We start from the raw sequence: 19,335 nt of genomic DNA, 5'->3' as shown, positions 1-19,335 counted from the left end.
AACTGCAGGCGTCCATGCGCGCGCGTGCGCACACACACACACAGCACTTGCCGCTTCTCTCTGGGCTCCTATCAGGTGGTGCACTTTCTGGATCTGTGAATTAATGTTCCCTCACATCCCTGCCTGGTCAGACATGGGTTTTCTCCCTGCCGCAGGGAAGGTGAGGGAACCTATACCCATGGGTGTGTCCCGAGCATCCCAGACCTTGCCCTTGGGAGACTCAGAAAGAAGGGTCTGGGGTCTACATATGGAAAGAACAGATCTCTGGGGCCACTGACTACCAGTTCTCTGCATGGGGCAGGTCTCAAATATTGCACGCATGGCAGGGTCGGGGAGAAGGCCACAGGTGTCAGAGGTAGTTGACAGTGCGGAGATCACTAATGTCTCTTGAATCAGGAAGACCAGTTCACACCTGCCACACCTCGCTAGGCCCTGCCCCCTAAAGTCTGGGATGCCAGCAAGTCTGGGGCAACTCAGTAGCCAAGACTCCAGTTACGGCTCAGACCCAAATCCTGCCTGTTCTGGAAGGGAAAGCAAAGACTCAAACTGGAGTAGGCGCCAGAATCACTTTGAGGGGTCCTTATCAAAACACAGACCGCCAGGCCTGCTGCCCTCAGGGTTCCTGGTTGGGAGGTCCAGGGCGCTCTGAGACTCTGCACTTCTGACAAGTTCTAACAGGTTCCCAGGTACCGCCGCCGCTGGTGTCCAGGGCCACTCTTTCAGGGTCCCTGGAGACAGACTGGGGTTGTGAGGAGCTGGCATAGCTGCTGAGCCAACTCTAAATCCTCGTACCCGAAAATCCTTGAAATGGGAGAAAGTGGTGTCGAAGGTTTTCATCTGTGCGTCCATCAGCTCCCTGATCATAGCCTGCTGCTCTTCCGTCAGACCCCTGGCTCCCGGGGGCTGCGTCCCAGTCCGTTCTTGCTTCTTCCTCCTGATCAAGGCCCGCCTCTGCTCCACGGCTGCATCAGACATGATCACTGCGGGGACAGCCAGGCGCAGGTTCAGGTGCCTGCGAGGAGCTAGGTCACCCTTCTTAATCCCACGGGCAGCAGCAAGGGAGGCGCCGTCTGCAAGAAACCCACTCATCTTCGGACTCATGAGGAGTATGGGCTCCTCTGGAGAGACACCGAGGTGAGGACAGAGGAAAAGGTGCAGCTGGTGTGGGCCCCGTGGCTGTGAGGTTTGTGACAACTTTGTGGAACAGCTGTGGGAAGAGCTTGGGCTTCAGAACAGAAAGTTGCTAGACATGAAAGGCCGCGGTGATCTCGAGCAAACTCCTTAACCTCCCCTGCCTTCAGTTTCTTCTTTGTAATCTGGAGCGACAGCCTCAACTCCAACCACTGACCTCCTACTGCTGTCCCAATGGGGCCGTGCACGGAAGCGCCTGACGTGGCTCCTGGCTGTATTAGGTAGGAGGTATATACATACACACACACACATTCATGCACACACATATGTGTGCATAAACATATATACATGTGTATACATCTCTATGAATATACATGGTGGTGAGCAAGAGCAGATTTACAGTTCTATTAGTAATACAATAATAAATAAGAATACAAGCATATACCCCATGATTTGTGTACTCATGACTGTAAACCTACTTTGGCCAACACAGACACCCTGGAACTGGTAAGTGTTCAGGAAGTGCCATCTGACAGCGTGCACTCCTGTCTAGCGCATTAGATCGGACAAGAGTCATTAGAGTCCTCAGAGTCCGCTGAGTTCTCTGGGTCCCCAAGCTCTTGGAAAATGGGAGCCACTGCTTAGCAAGAAATATCAACCCAACCACCTCTTAAGTAGCCTGGACCTTTAGGGTGTCCTGTGGATTTCTGGAGCCCACTTGTGTGTACAAAGTGAAGCCGTGGGTGTTCTGGGGGAGAACAGGGAGGGCGGGGGAAGGCCTCCCTCTTGGCTGGTCTCCAGGGAAGGCTCTCTGCTCACGTGCCCAGGGAACTCAGCCCTGAAAGTGGCTGCCCAGTCTGTAATCAATGGAGACAAATATGCGCTGAAAGCTTCCAGTCTTTCCCCCATGAACTTTCATCTCAGAGTGACCCTTGAGTACAATTATTCCAAAGATTGACAAGTAGAATGAAAAGGCATCCCGTGTCACCTGCCTGCAAACAGCTCCTGTGTAGGATACGCCATCCGGGACAGCCAATGGGCGCTAGCCACGGGCAGGTTGGGGGTCATATCACATCATGTGTCTCTGGCCTCCCTCTCCCAAATTCTCTTCCCCTAATTCTGCTAAAACACCATAAGGACAATTTTAAAGGAGACGAAAAGAATCACAAGGGTACCTCAGAGGGGAGAGGGGCATGACTCTGGTCTGAGACCCCCTCTCACCCAGAGCAGAGGATCAAGTTACCCTCCATCTGCCACACCCCTGGGATGGACTGCGGTGGTGCCCGCTGCCAGCTCTGCTCCACGTGCCTGCCTATTGCACACAGACCACAGCTGCCACATGCACCTGTGCGCACAGGCACACATTCCTGTGCACATCCCCACACCTGTGCATACACATCCCCCAGGCCTGTTCCTGCTGGGCCCCAGGCTCACAGTGCCGTGCACCCAGCCCACGCCTGCTCCGGGCACATCCCTCTGCTCACTCTCCTTCTTCATGCCACTCTCCAGGCACTTGTGCAAGCGGCAGGCCTGGCATTGCCGCCGGGTCATCTGGGTGATCTCACAGGTGCCCTTCCGGAAGAGGCACCTCAGCCGGGCGTTCCGTTTCATGGCCCTCCTGTGAGAGAACAGAAAGCAAAAGCTAGGCCACGGAGAACAGGCCAGGGAGCCCCAGGCCCCACCTGTCTTTCTCCCTGTCCTGTCCCAATACCAGGGACACTAGCCACACCCTCTGGGTCAGATTCATAGGAAAGAAGAGGAGGGGGCTTTTCAGTCTTCCGCCTGGGCTGGGATTTCCTCAAGGACCAGAGGTTGCTGGAGGAGGGAAGCAGGTGAAAATCTTTCCTGCTATGTTCACACTGTGCTTTCAACACGCACTCATGTCAGCCCAGAACCACTGTCTGGGATGCTTCTGCCCCAGGCCCCAGGCTCAGGGCCCTCCCACACCCTCGAACACTTCTCTTCTGTCCCTGTTCCTGGTCACCCCAGAGGAGGACCTTGGTGGTGTTTCTGTGGAGGTGGCCTCTTCCTGGATTTCCCCTTCTTAGACAAGGGAACCGGAAGAAACCTGATCCCAGAAGCCTAAGAAACATAAGAAGCACCCACTCTAGATTCGGGGGTCAGAGACGGCTAGAGGAGAGGTAACTGTTGGGAGGTTTTCTTCCCCACTGGGCAGGGGCTTCCCCATTGGAAATTTGCCTTCCTCCGACTGGCCTCATGGAGCAAAGAAGCCCACAGCCCTGTAACAGTGAAGTGCGTGGTTAATGCAGCCACTTGTCCGTGCACGGCTGTGCTGGGTCAGAGGGTGACGGGGTCAATGCCCTTCCAAGGCCCCAGCACAACCGCCCTCTCCCCACGGATGCCCAGGCATCCTGAACTTGCCACAAAAGACCTAGCCGCTGGGTTGGAAATTTATCTTCCCACTCATCACAGCAGAATAGAAAGAAAAAAATTCCTCCCTGGCCCTAGCTTCTGGTTCCGGTCCCTCAGTGTGGAAAATGAGAGAAAGCTGGAGAGGAACATGGGGACAAGCTGAGCCCAGGGGCTGAACTGGGGCGGGGGGGGGGGGGGGGCGGTGTGGGCGGCACGGCTGAGCCGCACTCAGAATCAGGTGACCAGCAGGTCAGGCTGTGACTAGCCTGGGGGGCAGGTGCTTCACAGGCAACACCCCCTCTCTCTTGCCTCCCCTGCTGCTCTGGGTAAGAGACCCCTGATCCTACTCCAGAACACCCAGAAAGGTAGAGGAGGGGAGGCACTCAGGTCTATTCACAGCATGCTAGGGGTCAGGCGCTGGGCTAGATATTTTGCAGAGCTTCAGAGATTTCATTCTCTCAACTCTAGAAAATCCACTATGTCACCTGCCTGGGGCAGATGCAGAAGCCCAATCAAAGACGCATCACCACGCCAGCTGTCCTTTGGCTAAGGGACAAGCTGAAATTTGAATCTGTGTCTGCCTGATGCCAGAATGCAAGCTTGTCCCACTACAGTGTGCTGTCTCTCTCTGGGGGTCCCAGGACAGGTGCGGAGAGCAGAGGGCCCCGCACCCCAAGGCATTCCACACAGATGCTGCAGGCAGCATTAGATCCCGCTCAGGGGTCCACCCTCCTCCGTGTGGCCCTGTTGGCATATGCCTGTCTCAGGGATGCTCTTATGTGAGTGACCAGTTCGGGAGACGCCTGGTGCCCAGTTCTAGCCGATGTGGAATGAGGGAGGCCTCCTGGGAAAGGCTTCCTTGCTCTCACAGAGAGGAAGAGGCCGGCTTTCCTGTTCCCAGGCTGAACACTGTGATTACTGCCCGTGGCCCAGGCACTGGGGGTCAGACTGAGCTCTGACCGAGCTCAGACAGAGGTCAGAGCCCGTGTGTTGGGTGGCAGAAAAGAAAAATGGAAAGAACTGAGCTGATGATCACACCAACCCTGAATTTGGCCTCTGGACTTCTAGTTATGAGAGGTAGCATATCTTCCTTATTGATAAGCCCTTTGAGTGGAGGGTTCTGTCACCTGTAACTGAATGCAGCCTGACACTGTGGCTGGTCTGATCTCTATTATAATCCACACAACATGCATGTTCATTTCTCACCAGAACACGGATTTCTTAGAACGACCTAGGCTCACCTAACCTCATGGGGACCCGAGAATAGTTCAAGCAGTCCACAGTGTGTGTGTGGGCGGGGGGTGAGGGGAGCAGTTCCCTGGGGTGGGAGGTGCCGGGCGGGGGGCTGACCTGCTGCAATGCCTCCCTGGGCTGATGCCGGCCCGAAAGTCCTCCTGTGGGTCTGGCTCCCCCACCCATGACATGCTGGTGGCAGCCCCTCTCTGGGACTCCAGGCTCTAGAGCCTAGAACAGAGTGTGGGGGCCTCGCTCTAGGGTATGTTTCCATTTCCTTGTCCAGCCTCCAGAAAAAAAACTCTTCAGAGGGCCCCATCGGGCTGGTGTCCTGACAATGCATGAGGGGCCCAAGGGTGACCCGGAGGTGGGACCTGCACGCCCAGCCCACCATGAGGGCTGGCTGGGGGAGACCCCTTCCTCACACTCCCCTTCCTCCACCCGCCTCCTTCCCTGGTCTGATTCTGCTCCCCCGGGTCCGAGCCTTCCCTGAGCTCTGCTCTTTCTTCGGCCGGGCAACACGAGCCCTTCTGTCTGGGCCTGTCTTGCTGTGAGCCGGGACTTTTTAGTCTTTCATTTTTGGACCTCCCATTTGCCTGTTTCTAGATGAGAAATTTATTTCTCATTTATTTTATGCCACTCTTACTTAAAAAGCACACTCTGAGACTGATTTTAAAATTTGCACTTTAGATTTTCAAATTCTTTCCTCTTTTACAGACTGGATTTCTCCTTTATTCAGAACACGTAGAGAAACAGAGGGTATCTTAATAGAAGATCTTCCTCAGATAGGAAAACAGAAGATGAGAATTTCTCTGAGGTGTAAATGGCTCTCCTGAGACTAATTATGAGCCTAATGGCCCACTGGCCTTCACTCTGGACCCAGGAGACAGATCAAGTTGAGGTCCTGGTGTCCAGGGGACTGATGGCAGAACCCCAGTGAGATGTGACCCTGTGTGTCAGGGGTGGCCCTGGGGGAAGGTTGACAGGTTACTCTACCTGAAGAAGCCCTTGCATCCTTCACATGTCATGACATTGAAGTGATAGCCAGTGGCCTTATCCCCACATACACGGCAGATTTGAGGTCCCCCACCTCCTTCCTCTGCGTTGACGGTGGGCTTTCTGGGAGTGGGGTCTGCTGCTCTGTAGTGCGCAAGGTCATGGTGGTTCTGGCTCTCCTCGGGTCTCATCTCCAGGTTTGCTTCTGGCTGTCTGGGACTAGAAGGAAGATAACAACAGGCATTGAAGGGGCTGGACGGGCTTGTGCCACTCACGTTTGGTTCTGTGGACGCAAGAGCTGACCTGTCATGGAAGAAACTGGGGGTGGGATTGGAGTCGTTATGAAAGCAGATGCAACCGTGTCACTGTTTGTACGATAATAGGGCCTGGAGTAAAAGTCACGGACAAGAACATGGAAGAGAGAAGGCAAAGAGGAAGAAAGAAGAAGGGAAACCAAAAGGCTACCTGGCTGGGACTGTAGATGTAGTTATTGAACAGACTGAGATTAGGGGAACATGAACAGGTCAAAGGCCAGAACAGGGGCCGTCATGGGACACGCCACTGGTTCATGATGGTTTCTGGGGCTGGGAAGACCTGGGGAGGGGAGTCTCCGAGGGGTGCTGTGGCCCAGGCTCCCAGAGGGGTTTGGAATGGCTGAGAAAGAGGGTTTTCAACTGGGTAACTGACCAGATGGGAGAAAGACAGAGAGGAGCCAGGCCCACGATGCAGGAGAAAATGGCCCAGACCCCTGAGAAGCCAAGGCAGACGTGGACAATCGAAGAACTTGTGTCCATTAACAGAGCTGTGCGCAAGGTGTCCACCTAGACAACTTTCACCCTGAGGGAGTGACTTGCCTTCCACTTGGGATGGGCACTGAGAGGGACGAGCAGAAATTGAGAACTGCCTCTTCGCTGCTGTGCCTGACAATCTCTCTAGGCACTGATGGCTGAGGGCCACCACGCCCCAGATGATGTTGCCTTTTCTAAGACCAAAATAAAATTTTAGTAAAATGTCAACACCTAAATTTCCATTTCTGATAGCATGGTAGGTGAAAGGGGACAGTTTCACCTATAAGGATAAATTAGAAATTAATCTGTCCCCTGACCCTGACCCTCTAGAAAACTGCAAATAAAATAGGCTGACAGTGAACTTGAACTGAACAGGGACGGTGATGGATGTTAACTAAACTTACTGTGGTGATCATTTCGCAAGATAAGCAATGATCAAATCATAACATAGTCCACCTGAAACTAATGTAATATTCTACATAAACTATACCTCGATAAATAATAAACACAATTTTTGAAAAAGGGGATAAGGGGCAGATGCTGAAATGGTAACTAACAGTTACTGAAACTCACAGTGTTCTGGGTCCTTTGCAAAAGGTAATTATTATAACATTTATCATTTCACTCGCAAACATCGTTGAGCATCTATCACACGCCGGATACTGCTATGTTGGCCCCTTTTCGTGTTTTGCAAAAGCTGAACGTCATTCATTTGGCAGAAACCCGGGGCCTGCCATAAAACCCTCCAGCTGCTCAGTTACAAAGAGGTCCAAAGTCGAAGGTCGTTGCAGGAAGGGAAAATTTAATGTGCAAGATGCTGTTTCAGAGTGCACGTTGGAGGAAAACATGCTGCCTTCCGCTTTCACCCTCATGCAAGAGCCATTAGGAACAGCAGAATCTGGGTCTATAGAGAAGGTTGGCGGAAATTCTGCATGTAAAGGCCCAACTGTGGACAAAGGAAGAGTGAGATGCCGTTCCCTGGAAGGGCAGCAATATGTAACTGCAGCGAGACGTGTGGGTCACAGAGCTCAGTAGATGACACACACCGAGAAGATAATAGAAATGTCTCTTAAGGGACAGAGAAGAGACATCTACTTAAACTGTGTCTGATTAGTACATTCTCCGATTCCCCAATGTGGAGGTACTAGAATTAATGTCAGAATCCCACTCCCTAGCATTGTTATACCTTTTACTCTGTTTTGCCTAAGTGTTCTGTTAAATAAGCAGACACTGGTGCATTCCGTGGTCCGTTCTCTCATATTGTTATGAAACCCCAGGTAGAGAGCCCTGACAACTATTCTCCAGAGGTGGTTCCCAAGGAGCCTCACCTCCTGGGAGTCTTGCCCTCATGCAGTCCTCTCCTGTGACGAATCTGCCATGGTCTGTGACTTGTTTTAAGCAATAGAATGTGGGGAAGTGACGCCGTTGGTTCTGGGCCTGAACCGAAAGAAGGCCTGGTAGCTTCTGCTCTTGCCCTTTGGGGAGCCCTTCACCAGCATGTGAGAAGGTCCGGCTCCCCTGCCAGCGTGACCCCACGATGAAGCCATGTGAAGAGAGAGCCCCTGAGATGACACAGAGGAGAGGGACCCAGCTGCCCCAGGCTTCCAGCCATGCCCACCAAGCTCTTGGATGTCCCAGCCCAGTTACGCATCCAGCTGATGCCATGCGAGGCAGAAGGGCTCCCGACTGAGCCCTGGCAACCAACACACTGAATCATGAAGAAAAGAAAATGGTGGTTGGTGTAATCCAGGAAGTCGTGGAGAAGTTTGTTGCATGGCAAGAAATAATGGAAACAGAACCCCGGGAATCTAGTTAGCAACAGATGGGAACTGGGGTGTCCTGATCCTGCGGCACTCGCACATCAGTCCTCCCCATGGAACGGTACCCTGTGGACAGGAAAATCACAGTGACCAGGTGACTGGTACGTGCCAGCCACGTCTCTCTTCCGTGTGAATGTCATGACCAATTAGGCCTGCAGATCCAATGGACTCCAGCTGTGTTTACTCTGAGGCTTCTACCTGCTCCTCACTGTGCTTGGTGTTCTGGGAAACTGCCAGTAGAGGCTTGACAAGATCACCTCATGTATTCCTGGAAAGTGAAATCCTTCTTCTGTGAGGCCTTTGCAAAAATAACTAATGGTAAAATCCAGTATTGAGTCTGAAGACCAAAGATAGAATATAGTCTTGGCAAGGAAGAGCCATTAATAAAAGAATGAATGGATGGAGGGATGTAATGTTTGTGCATGACTGAGGCTTGCCGAAGTGAGCACACATCCCCACCCCTCACTGGGTGGGTGATTAGTTGACCATGCTTAGTTAGTAGGAGGTGGAGGCAGAATTTGAACCCAGGTCAGTCTGACTCTGAAATATGTGTTTTCAATTCAACAACTCAGCATTCTGCTGCATCCTTCACGGGATCTGTTTCTGAGCAGGGGAGCCATTTATTAAACCTTCTGCATTTCTAGGTCACTTTTTCCTAGGTGGTGCATTTCAAACAGTCCTCCACCTCGTGTGATGCCTTTCAAGTAGCTCTTTGTTCTCGGCAGAAAGTGACTCCCTGAGATCCTCAGTTCCTGCCATCTCATTGCTGGTGCTAGCAGAAGGGACCAAGGAAACTTGCTGCCACTCTTGTCACACCCAGAGGTGCCCTGTCCCATGTCAGAGAAATAGTCAAGGTCGTGATGCTCGTCCACTGGATCTTGGCCAGTTTCTGGGTGGCTTCATCTGTATCCCACATCCCCGACTTCCTAAGCAGAGGTTCATGTACACAGATGACCTGTGTCCAAAAGGACTGGCAGCCCTGACTGGGTGGTTCCGTTGGTGGGAGGGTCACCCCGTGCACTAAAAGGCTGCAAGTTCGATGCGTAGGCAGGGCACGTACAAGAGGCAAATGATCAACGTTTCTCTTTCACATTGATGCTTCCCCTTCTCCCCCATCCTCTCTTTAAAATCAGCAAACATATCCTTGGGTGAAGATTATAAATAAATAAATAAATAAATAAATAAATAAATAACCTGCCGTTTTGGGGTGCTGATGCTGCCTGTTTCCTGCGGATTCAATGGGTCTTGGCCTTTGTGTTTTGGTCATTGTTTATGTTGAAGGCTGTTTCTTTCGTCTCCCACCAGCCCGGGGCTTTGACCAAGCCCTTCAAAATACCTGCTTTGGCTTAGTCACAAGGGATCTCTGGGGGGCTTTGGCACTGAGATGGTCCCACAGTGTGCTGTCTAAGGAATCGTTGAAATTGCTGAAGGCTTGGCCCTGTGCTCCTGCAACAGTGGTCTTTCCAGGCTGATGTAGAGCCACTATATATATGCAGCTGCTTCATTTGCTAAGGGCTCCAAATCCCCAATTAAATTAGGGAGAAGGGAGATCCTCCATAAAGGTCACACACATACACATGGGAGTGACTGATTGTGGCTGAGCAGGACCCAGTTGTCCCACAACCTCCTGGACATCAGAGGACTTTGTGTTTTGCTCCCTTGGACTGGAGATGCAGTGGGCATTGTCCTGTCCTTGCTGTCAAGAGGCCCCAGCTTCTGCCACTGACCTTGGACTAACTCGCTCCACTCACCAACTTCTCTGGTGCTCAGGATCTTCATAACTGACATGGAAGCCACTGATGAGGCCAACATGAAGAGGAAGAGAAGCTTGTGCTGCCCTGTCCCAGGGAATGTTGCCCCTGGGGGCATATCTGGAAGGGTAAGCAGTGAAGGGAGAGGAGACTGCAAAGGAACTGTGGAGGCAGGTGTCACTCAGAAGCCTGCCCAGAGCGGCCCCCCCCACCCCAGGAGTAGAGAGCATGCACTTCAGGGAAGACACATTTGAACCTGAAGAGAAAGAAAGCAAGGAGAGTGGTGCATCCCCACAAGACAATGGAGGGAAATTCTGAAGAAAACATAAATTATGCTGCTCCTCTAGAAGGAGCAAGGATCCCTAGGAGGAAGGGAGGAGGAGAGAAAGGGGCTGGGAGCTGGGAGCCCGAGGGGAGAGAGGAGAGGAGACAGGGCTGAGGAGGGAGCCAGGAGAGGACTGCGGAGGCAGTCTTGACAGAAAGAGCTAGATAGTACACCACGGTGGGCTGTTACCAGCAGAGGACAGTAGGAGGCCCACATAGGTACTCTTGAAGAGTGGGGCTGCCATGGTGCTGGGAGAGGACTCAGAGCAATTCCAGGTTCCAAAAACAAAAGGCAGAATGAGACCCTGCTTCAGGTCCAGAGGCCTGGGATTTCCTGATCAAAGGGAGGTGAGGCTGTGAGATGCGGCACACTCAACACAAGCGTTGAAGCCATACTCAGTGCTACAAGGATACATGGCTGATCATGACTACAACCCAGAAAAAAAAACACAGAAAAATCTGTGAACGAACATACTCCTCCCTCCACAGAATCAACACATGAAAGGGAAGGAGTAACAGGAAGGTGCTGGGAAGAAAGGTATCCTGATGAGAGTGAGTGGGTGGGAAATGATCGACCGCTGGTCTTTGGAGTCAAGTGTTAGACACTGTGAGAACGCAGGTAATTGGCACTGTGGGTACATCCGGGCCAATAGGCCAGAAATCGGGTGTCAGTGAGGGAAGTGGTTGTCTTCATGTGCAAGGAAGGAGAAAATGCCCAGCAAGAGGTTCAGGAGGCTGCCTGTTGGTCTTTGGAGTTGAGCAGAGAGGTCTGGGGAGGAGAAAATTCTCACTACAGCAGGAAAAGCAAAATGCTAGGAGGGAAGTGATGGGCAGGAGAGAAGCCTTTGTCAAGGCTTTGGGACACAGCTAAGAAACAGAAAAAAACTAGGGAAGGGAGAATGGGGGTTGTAGTTCAGAAATTGTCAAAAGCAAAGGAGTGAAAGAAGTTCAAGCGAAAGTTCCAGCAGAGGCATGGGCCGTGGGAGGGGAGGCAGCATTAAGGGACGAAGAGGACAGGTTAAATTGGGCCAAAAAGAGACCACAGGTGAGGTGTGCTTTCCTTAAGGTTGCACAAGAAAAGTGGATAGGCTGCTGGTCATGCCGAGGGGCTCCAGAAAAGTGTCCCACAGAGCGAGGCAGACAAGCCGCGGTGTGGTGGCCGGACAAAGGGAGAACGAGCTGACTGGGTGGACAGAGGAGAACCGTGGTACTTGCCGAAGGAGGAGATCTGTTAAGTTTTCAGTGTGACAGTTCAGGGACTCTTTGCGTCACCCCTCTTTTCTGCTACCCCCCATATGCCTGTTATTTGGGGCTGCCCTTACACCATGCCTGCAGGCTACACTTGGCTTAAGTAAGTGACTCTGAGGTCACAGACAGAAGGAGGGTCACTAGTTGAGACACCGGAGCCCCCGTTCCACATGGGCGTGGTTCCTTCGGTGGCCTGTGAGCCACACCAGCCAGCAGCCCACTCCCACTGCTGGGATGGGGGAAAGTTCTCAAGTTCTCAGTTTAGTTTCAAGAGAGTGGAGTTGCTATTAGTCAGCGTACATGGGGGTCTGAAGCTTACAAAATTAGAGGATTCTTCTTTAAGAAAAAGAATATACAAGTACAAATACAGCTAGGTACCAAAGAGCATATATTTTTGAGAGAAAGAATTTTTTAAATCATAATACATTACAAATATTAGAAAGGGCAAGCGAGAAACATCACAAGACCAGGAAAATAATGTAACATTTTAATTAATGAATCTCCTGACACACCCCTATTGTATCTTTGTCCATTTGTGGGAGACAGAATAATAGCCTCCAAAGATGTCCTCACCTGGAACACGTGAAGATGTTTCCTTATACGGCAAAGGGGTCTTGACAGATGCGATTAACGTACAGGCCTTAAAATAGGGAGAGTATTCAGAAGGTGGCCTTAATATAATCACATGAATGCTTAAAATCATAGAACTTTCCTGGGTTTGGTCAGAGAAAGAGATGTGATGTGGAAAAGGGGTCAGATGCTATGCCGCTGCCTTTGAAGATGAGAAAGAAACCAGGAACCGCGGAATTGCAGGTGTCAGCCAGACACTGGAGAAACCATGGAAGCACATTCTCCTCTGGAGAAGGAGCTTCCAGAAGGAAGCCACCTGGCAACACCTTGATTTTAGCCCCATGGCAATGATTTTAGTCTTTGGACATCCAGAACTGTAAGATGCTAAATTCTGTATTGTGGAAGCCACCAAGCATGGGGTATTATTGTAGCAACCACAGAAAACAAATTAAACTCTTCATATAACAATGATTTTGGAAGGGTCATTTTTTAGTATAAGGAACAGAAAAGATAAAATCTTTCCTCTAGCGCTGTTGATCAAAATTTGCTTTTTACTGTGATAATGGAGAAAAGATTCATCCTCACTATTGTTGAGCGTTTCTGTCAAACAGAAAAAGCTCTGTCAAGATTCTTCCACTTAAGTCTTCCTGCGTGGGAGGGTTTTCTGTAGACACAGGTCTGGCTCAACATGTTTCAAACCTCGTTCCCCTCTTTCAGTCTGGCCACCACAGGTGTGATGGTGGTGAGACCCCCCTCGGGCCCGCATCTTTTGGTCCCTTGCAGTAACTAACTCCACAGGCAAGTAACTGCACCACCTGAAAACACCCTAGCTAACTGTGTCTCCGACTCAGTTGCCTGTAGCCTGACCCCCAAATGGGCCCATGGCCATTCCACCATGACCCAACATTGGGGAAAATAGAACAGTGGAAGTAGAAGTTATCTAAATACAACTGTGGCTGAATATCATTCTTTTGCATATTTTTACAAAAGCATATGACCGTAGGATGAGGCCCGTGTGAGTGAGGGGCCCAGAAGCCTACATTTTGTTTGTGTAAATCCATCTCTGCCCTGGTCTCTCGTATCTGTTAAGCGCAGCCACACAAACTGCTGGAGTCTCCAGGGGAGAAACCGTCTCCGACCAGCAGCAGAGCATTTCCGGCTCAGGCACCTGGCACATTTTGATGCTGATGTCAGGCCCAAATGCCGTGATGACAGTGGCAAAACAAGAATTCTTCAGAGAGTCCCCTTCCATTAATACGGCAGAGCAGGAGTACTTGGCCTGTCCTTGACTCTGTCCTGCCATTGACCCCGTCACACTGCCACACTGCTAACTCTGTCATCAGGCTTGAATGGCAAGGACTGAGCTTCCTTCTCTTTCTGGCAGCTCTGGAGCCGGAGGAGCAAACTGTGTCCAGAAGGGAATGAGTTGGCAGCAAGGTGGAAGTTAAAGTGGGAAGTGGGGGTTTCGAAAAGATAACACCCATCAAATCAGCTTTCAGGTTTAGCACAGGGATCAGGAAAGCTTTTGATAGAAAAAGGAATTACTCCTTCCTTAACACACACACCAGAAGAAGACAGGATGCGTCAGATTAAATGCCAACATTTTTGAGGCAATTACACAAGGGACAATGGAGTTACATATGAAAGTTCATAGCTTCCGATGTTCTCCTTGTCAAGGAGACTCTTGGGTAAATGTGCCCAGGCTGCCTTGCAGGAGGAGCATGCCTGCCAGCCCAACCCCTCCCCCCTTCCCCCGCAGCTGCCCTCAGTGGGGCTCTGAGTTGATCCAGGCCCTGGAACCTGAACAAAGGGTCCAGAGGCCTTCTGGGGGCCTGTGAGAGATGGTGTGATCTGCCTGGGGAGGAGAGGTGGCCAGTTTCTCAGGGGCAAAAAGCCTTGAGCCCGTTCCTCCAGGGCCTTTTATTGGGTTCTAATACACAGGAATACAGGGCAGCAAGGATCAAACAATAGATAACATTTCAAAGAAATCTGAGGGCTTAGTCTGAGTCAGAGTCTGTCAGGAACAGAGTTTTAGGGTTTTCTGCTTGAACCCTTAACATATGAATGAAAGCACTCTTAGCAGAGATTTCACAGGTTTATCAGGAAGTCTTTGTGATGCCAGATTTTTCCCTGGACACGCTCTAGCAAGGCAAGGAGCTGCACCCTCCCCAACTGGTATTCAGGCTTAAGGGGATTAGAGCCAGGAAGCGCTTCTCCCAGAGGACAAGGGGACTTGGACTTTGTCAAAGCTGGGGGTGGGGGGGTGGGGGGGCAAAAGTCCATTGCTCCCTCTTTGTCGCAGCCACCTCCCCCAACCGAGTCCTTCCATGATGGCCTCCCAAGTGATCACGTCTGGCCTAGGTTGCCCCCCCTCTGAGGGGTCTTACCCGTCAAGGACTTCTGACCATGCTTTGAACAAAGGGAGGAAACTGAGGCAGCATTTGCCACCAGAGACAAGCTTTGTCTCCTGCGGCTCCCATTACAAAGGTCGCTGACTCATCCTTAGCCACAGAAGGTAGAGTTACAATTCCTAGAACCAGGCAGAGTGGTCCACAACAGAGGACCACCCTGGACCGCCCTGAACCACCTGCTGAAATTCGAAGACAGAGCCAGGAGTGGGATGATGTGTGGTATAGGGCTGTCTTCAGGGAATAAGTGGACTGTTTTATCATCAAACCATTTAAACATGCCTTCCTAGAAGTTTCCTGGTTTGGGAAATGCATGGAATAATTTATTTATTTCGACCATGAAGCACACGGTACACCCTTTTTATTAAAAGAGCATCACTTGCCAACAAACATGTAAAAAGGTGCTCCACATCCCTAATCAGCAGAGGTAGGCAAGTCGAGGTCACAGCGAGACGCCGCCTCCGCACAGGAGGATGGCCACTAACTACCACAGTGCTGGTGAGGATGTGGGGAAACGGGAGCCCTTGTGCACTGTGGGTGGGAATGCGCACTGGAGTAGCCACTGCGGAAAGCAGTGTACAGGTTCCCCTAAATATTAAAACTAGAATTACCATATGATCCAGAAATTGTACTTCTTGGTATATATCCGAAAGAACTGAAAGCAACACTTCAAAGAGAAGACATCTGTGCACCCACATCCTCAGCAGCATTATTTACTACAGCCAAAAGATGGCTAGTGAAGCCAAAACACCCATCTACAGATGGATGGGCAGACAGAGTGTGGTATATCTACACAGGCGTTATGTACTTACAATGCAATATTTTTCAGCCTTGGAAGGTAATTCTGATAGATGCCGCACAGTGGACAGACCTCCTGGGCATTATACTAAGTGAAATAGGCCCCTTACAAAAAGACAAACACTGTGTGATTCCACTTATGAGAGACACCCAGAATAGTCAGACTCATGGAAACAGAGAGGAGGGTGGTAGTGATGTACAGCGTGTCGCCGTAGTTAATAACACAATGTTACGTACTTGAAAGTCGCTGAGAGTCTTAAGCGTTCTCACCACATACACACTGTGTAGGGTGACGAATGTGTTCGTTATCTTGACCTTGGCAATCATTCAACGACGTATATGTATATCATATCATCGTGTGTACTCTTTAAATATGTACAGTTATATTTGCAATTATTCTTCAACAAAGGTTTTTAACAAGGTGAAAGCTGCCAGGGGCTGTAAGAGGGAAGAATACGGAGGTGCTGATGAATGGAAGCAGAGTTTTAGCCTCACGAGAGAGAAAAGTTCTGGTGATCAGCCGCACGCTGTNCACACTGTGTAGGGTGACGAATGTGTTCGTTATCTTGACCTTGGCAATCATTCAACGACGTATATGTATATCATATCATCGTGTGTACTCTTTAAATATGTACAGTTATATTTGCAATTATTCTTCAACAAAGGTTTTTAACAAGGTGAAAGCTGCCAGGGGCTGTAAGAGGGAAGAATACGGAGGTGCTGATGAATGGAAGCAGAGTTTCGGCCTCACGAGAGAGAAAAGTTCTGGTGATCAGCCGCACACTGTAAACACACATGGGACCACTGGACTGTACACCGAATGGGTAAGATGGTAAACTTCATGTTACACCTTACCACAGTTTAAAAAGCAGCATCCCTCATGACTAAATAAATGGTTGTCACATGTTTAAAGAATATTAAAAAGGAAGCCAAAATATTAGAGGGATGTGAGTGCCCACCTGTCTCAGTCTGGCCTCATTAGGGCGGTCCTCACGCCAGAAGGCAGGCCCTGGAGCCAGGACAAATGTGAGGAAGCAGAAGCTGTGAGGCTAAAAAGAAGCAGGAAGGAAAGAAGCAGCGGAGGTGAAAAGTGGTGCCGTGAGGAGTAAAAAGTTGACTAGGTCATTAATCAGCATTTGATCCCAAATGCCCTTTGTTTTGAGCCACGTTGGAATCTCTGTGAGTCCCGGGCCCAGGGCAATCACCGACTGTTGCCTGCCTTCTCTCCTGTGTCTGCTCCAGGTCCCCAGAGCCACTTACAGCCAAGCTGGGATCCTTCACCTTGACTGTGCACTTCGCAGTCTGGGCTGGGCCCGAGCCCCCCTGCCTTCCTAGCAGGTTCCAGTGCCATGGTCGGAGGTGCCCACTTGGAGTAGCAAGGCTGTCGAACTCCAACCAACCAGACAGAAAGTCGTCATACACAGAAAAGAACATGAGGGAGAAGATGGCCAAATGGTGGGCGGAGGCTATGGCAGTAAAAACATCTTGAGAATCCAGAAAACGGAGAAAGAGAACTCACAGGCATGAGAAATGGCATCACAAATTGTTGTTTAAAGTCAGTGTACGTTTGGGGGCGAAAGAGACAGCCCCTGCCCGGGAAAAGGGTGTGCAGAGGAGATGCAGGTTACATTTAATCTTCGAATGAATCAAATCAGTCTTTGGACCCAGGTTACCAAGGTTATGGGTAGGAAAGAGTGTGCAATTTGGAGTTGAAACAACAGAATCTAAGCAAAAGGGGGAAAATGGTACAAAAATCATGATTTTAGTGATAGAAACTATTGGAAATAGCAGAATTATAATATATACACACATATGTTTTATATGTATGTCTATGAGCACATATAATGTGTGTGTTTTATATCTATACAAATATCTGTGTATATATCTATACATGTAGCATATACTAAATATGTATATCAGAGGATAAAGAGGAAACAAAGCAAATAAAGGGAAATTATACAAGAATTGCATTTCTAGAGTCAACAGTGAAGCTTATAAAATTGTTGGCTTTGTTCCGGGAAGGGGGAAGCTTGGTTAATTTATTAACCCACATTACACAGGTTTTGATGTTTACAAAATGATTTCAAAATCATCATCTCGGGATGTGCCGAGATGGGAGGTGCCTCTGAGGTCGACGGACCAGGCCCCTCCCCAGCCGCGCAGGGCGGGGCAGGTCCTGTTTTACCGAAATGAGGAAATGGGGGCTCTGCAGTGTGCCCAAGGTCAGGAAGCCAGTAAGTGATAGGACCTCTTTGCTTTTCCCTTTACTCCAGTTCTTCTTGCAAATAGACATACTACTTAAGTTAAATTTTTGTCACAAAACCCACGATCATAACATGAGATCATATATTTTAAACGAATTTTGAAATGGGTCAAATATTGTGAACAGAGAAGTCTTCCCCTTCTTGCTCCTGGCATGGGAAAGGCACCCAGAGGGAACTGAGAGAGCAAAAATCAAATCGTATGAATTCAAATGTGAGAGGTCAGCTGTTATCTTCAGGCGGCCAAAAGTGAAGATCGGCTTTTGTGTTTCCCACAGTCATCAGACTCAAGAGGTCGGAAAGTTCAACCCTACACATGGATCAGGGCTGAGAGCTGGGTTCAGCCCAAGTCAGAAGTATACCTCAGACCCTCTTCCAACATTGAGCAGGGCACAGCAACCTCTGAGTTATCTGCCTGTCTCTTACATGCATGCGTAGTGCTCTCGCCTCCGGTTTTGTAGTGTGACTCTGTTTGGAATTCATAGAGACCCAGGAGAATTGTTTCATATGTTACATAAGGAATTTAAATATGTATCTTCATGTTAATTTTCAGTAGGATATTCAGAGTGTAACTTTAATGTTTTACAGAACTCAGGAGGTGTGGCAGGTGGACAAGCAGGTGTTGGGTGCAGTTTCCTTCAAATCCTGACACCTAGAAGGCCCCTGTGTACCAGAAGAGGCCCACACGCATTCCTATGTCCTTCCCAGGTTGTGACCAGGGCACAGCCCCAGCCTCAAAGAATTCTGCAAAGGAGTCACCAAGAAATATGACTTGAGAGCATGTAATAAAAATGAATTAAAATCAGGAACATGACAAGAATACCTAAGACTTCTAAGCGTGAATGGTCCCCCTAGAACTGGGCAGTGCACAGCCCACCCAGGTCTGTACCAGCCCTGAGGCATTTCTTTCTCATGGCTATTTACTCAGCATTGTGTTGGAAGACCAAGAAAAAGTGATACTACCAAATATATATGTATATATAATACATGCATATATAATTATATATAATATAATTATAATATATGATAATATATTATACAATATGTATTGTTATATAAAATATATTATATATTGTGATTATAAAATATATAATTATATATTATATAATGTATATTATATATTATATACACACATATGTGTACTAGGCAGTGTAAAGATTAGAATGAAAGGAAAAAGCTGTTATTTTACATATATTATATGGTTGTCTACCAAGAAATTCCAAAGGAATCAACTGATAAACTCCTATAACTATTAAGAGAATTCTGTAAGATGACCAGACAAAATATCAGACCAAAAGTAGATTTCTATACATTTGTCAAAAACAATGAGAAACAGTAAAGCTATGATGGAAATTGGCTCAGGAATCAAAAATCAATACAGAAGAACAGAGTATCCAGCAACAGACATGAAAAAGTGAGAATATCCAACTGAAACACATGATAAAGCTGACATTTCAAACGGAAAGGAAGAAGACAGACTTTTCAATAAACACCATTAGAACAATTCATTTAAAAAAAGTCCAGGCGGGCTAAAGACCTATTTTTTAATGACAAAAGTATTAGAAGGGGGTATGCCAAAATATCGTCAGAAGTTTGGAAGTTGAGAATGCTTTCTCTTTTTTTCCAAAAGATTT

At 49.1% G+C, this 19,335-nt stretch overlaps 1 protein-coding gene across 4 annotated transcripts in view; it reads right to left on the bottom strand.

Annotated features, from left to right (window-relative positions):
• Positions 1-19,335, bottom strand: part of NR1I2 (nuclear receptor subfamily 1 group I member 2) — a 30,889-nt gene that overhangs the window by 8,495 nt on the left and 3,059 nt on the right. For all 4 annotated transcript variants that reach the window (XM_037045574.1, XM_037045575.1, XM_037045576.1 and 1 more), the window contains exons 2-4: positions 5,734-5,952; positions 2,616-2,749; positions 793-980 (exon numbers count right to left, since the gene is read on the bottom strand). In XM_037045574.1, the coding sequence (XP_036901469.1) occupies positions 793-980; positions 2,616-2,749; positions 5,734-5,924 (513 nt within the window). In that variant the 5' untranslated portion in view covers positions 5,925-5,952. The remainder of the gene's footprint in view (positions 1-792; positions 981-2,615; positions 2,750-5,733; positions 5,953-19,335) is intronic.

Source organism: Sturnira hondurensis, unplaced genomic scaffold (assembly GCF_014824575.4).
Source record: "Sturnira hondurensis isolate 20B ecotype Veracruz unplaced genomic scaffold, ASM1482457v3 Scaffold0004338, whole genome shotgun sequence".
Classification (NCBI taxonomy): domain Eukaryota; kingdom Metazoa; phylum Chordata; class Mammalia; order Chiroptera; family Phyllostomidae; genus Sturnira; species Sturnira hondurensis.
Note: the sequence above shows the minus strand (reverse complement) of the source record. Positions and strands in the feature narration are given on the sequence as shown.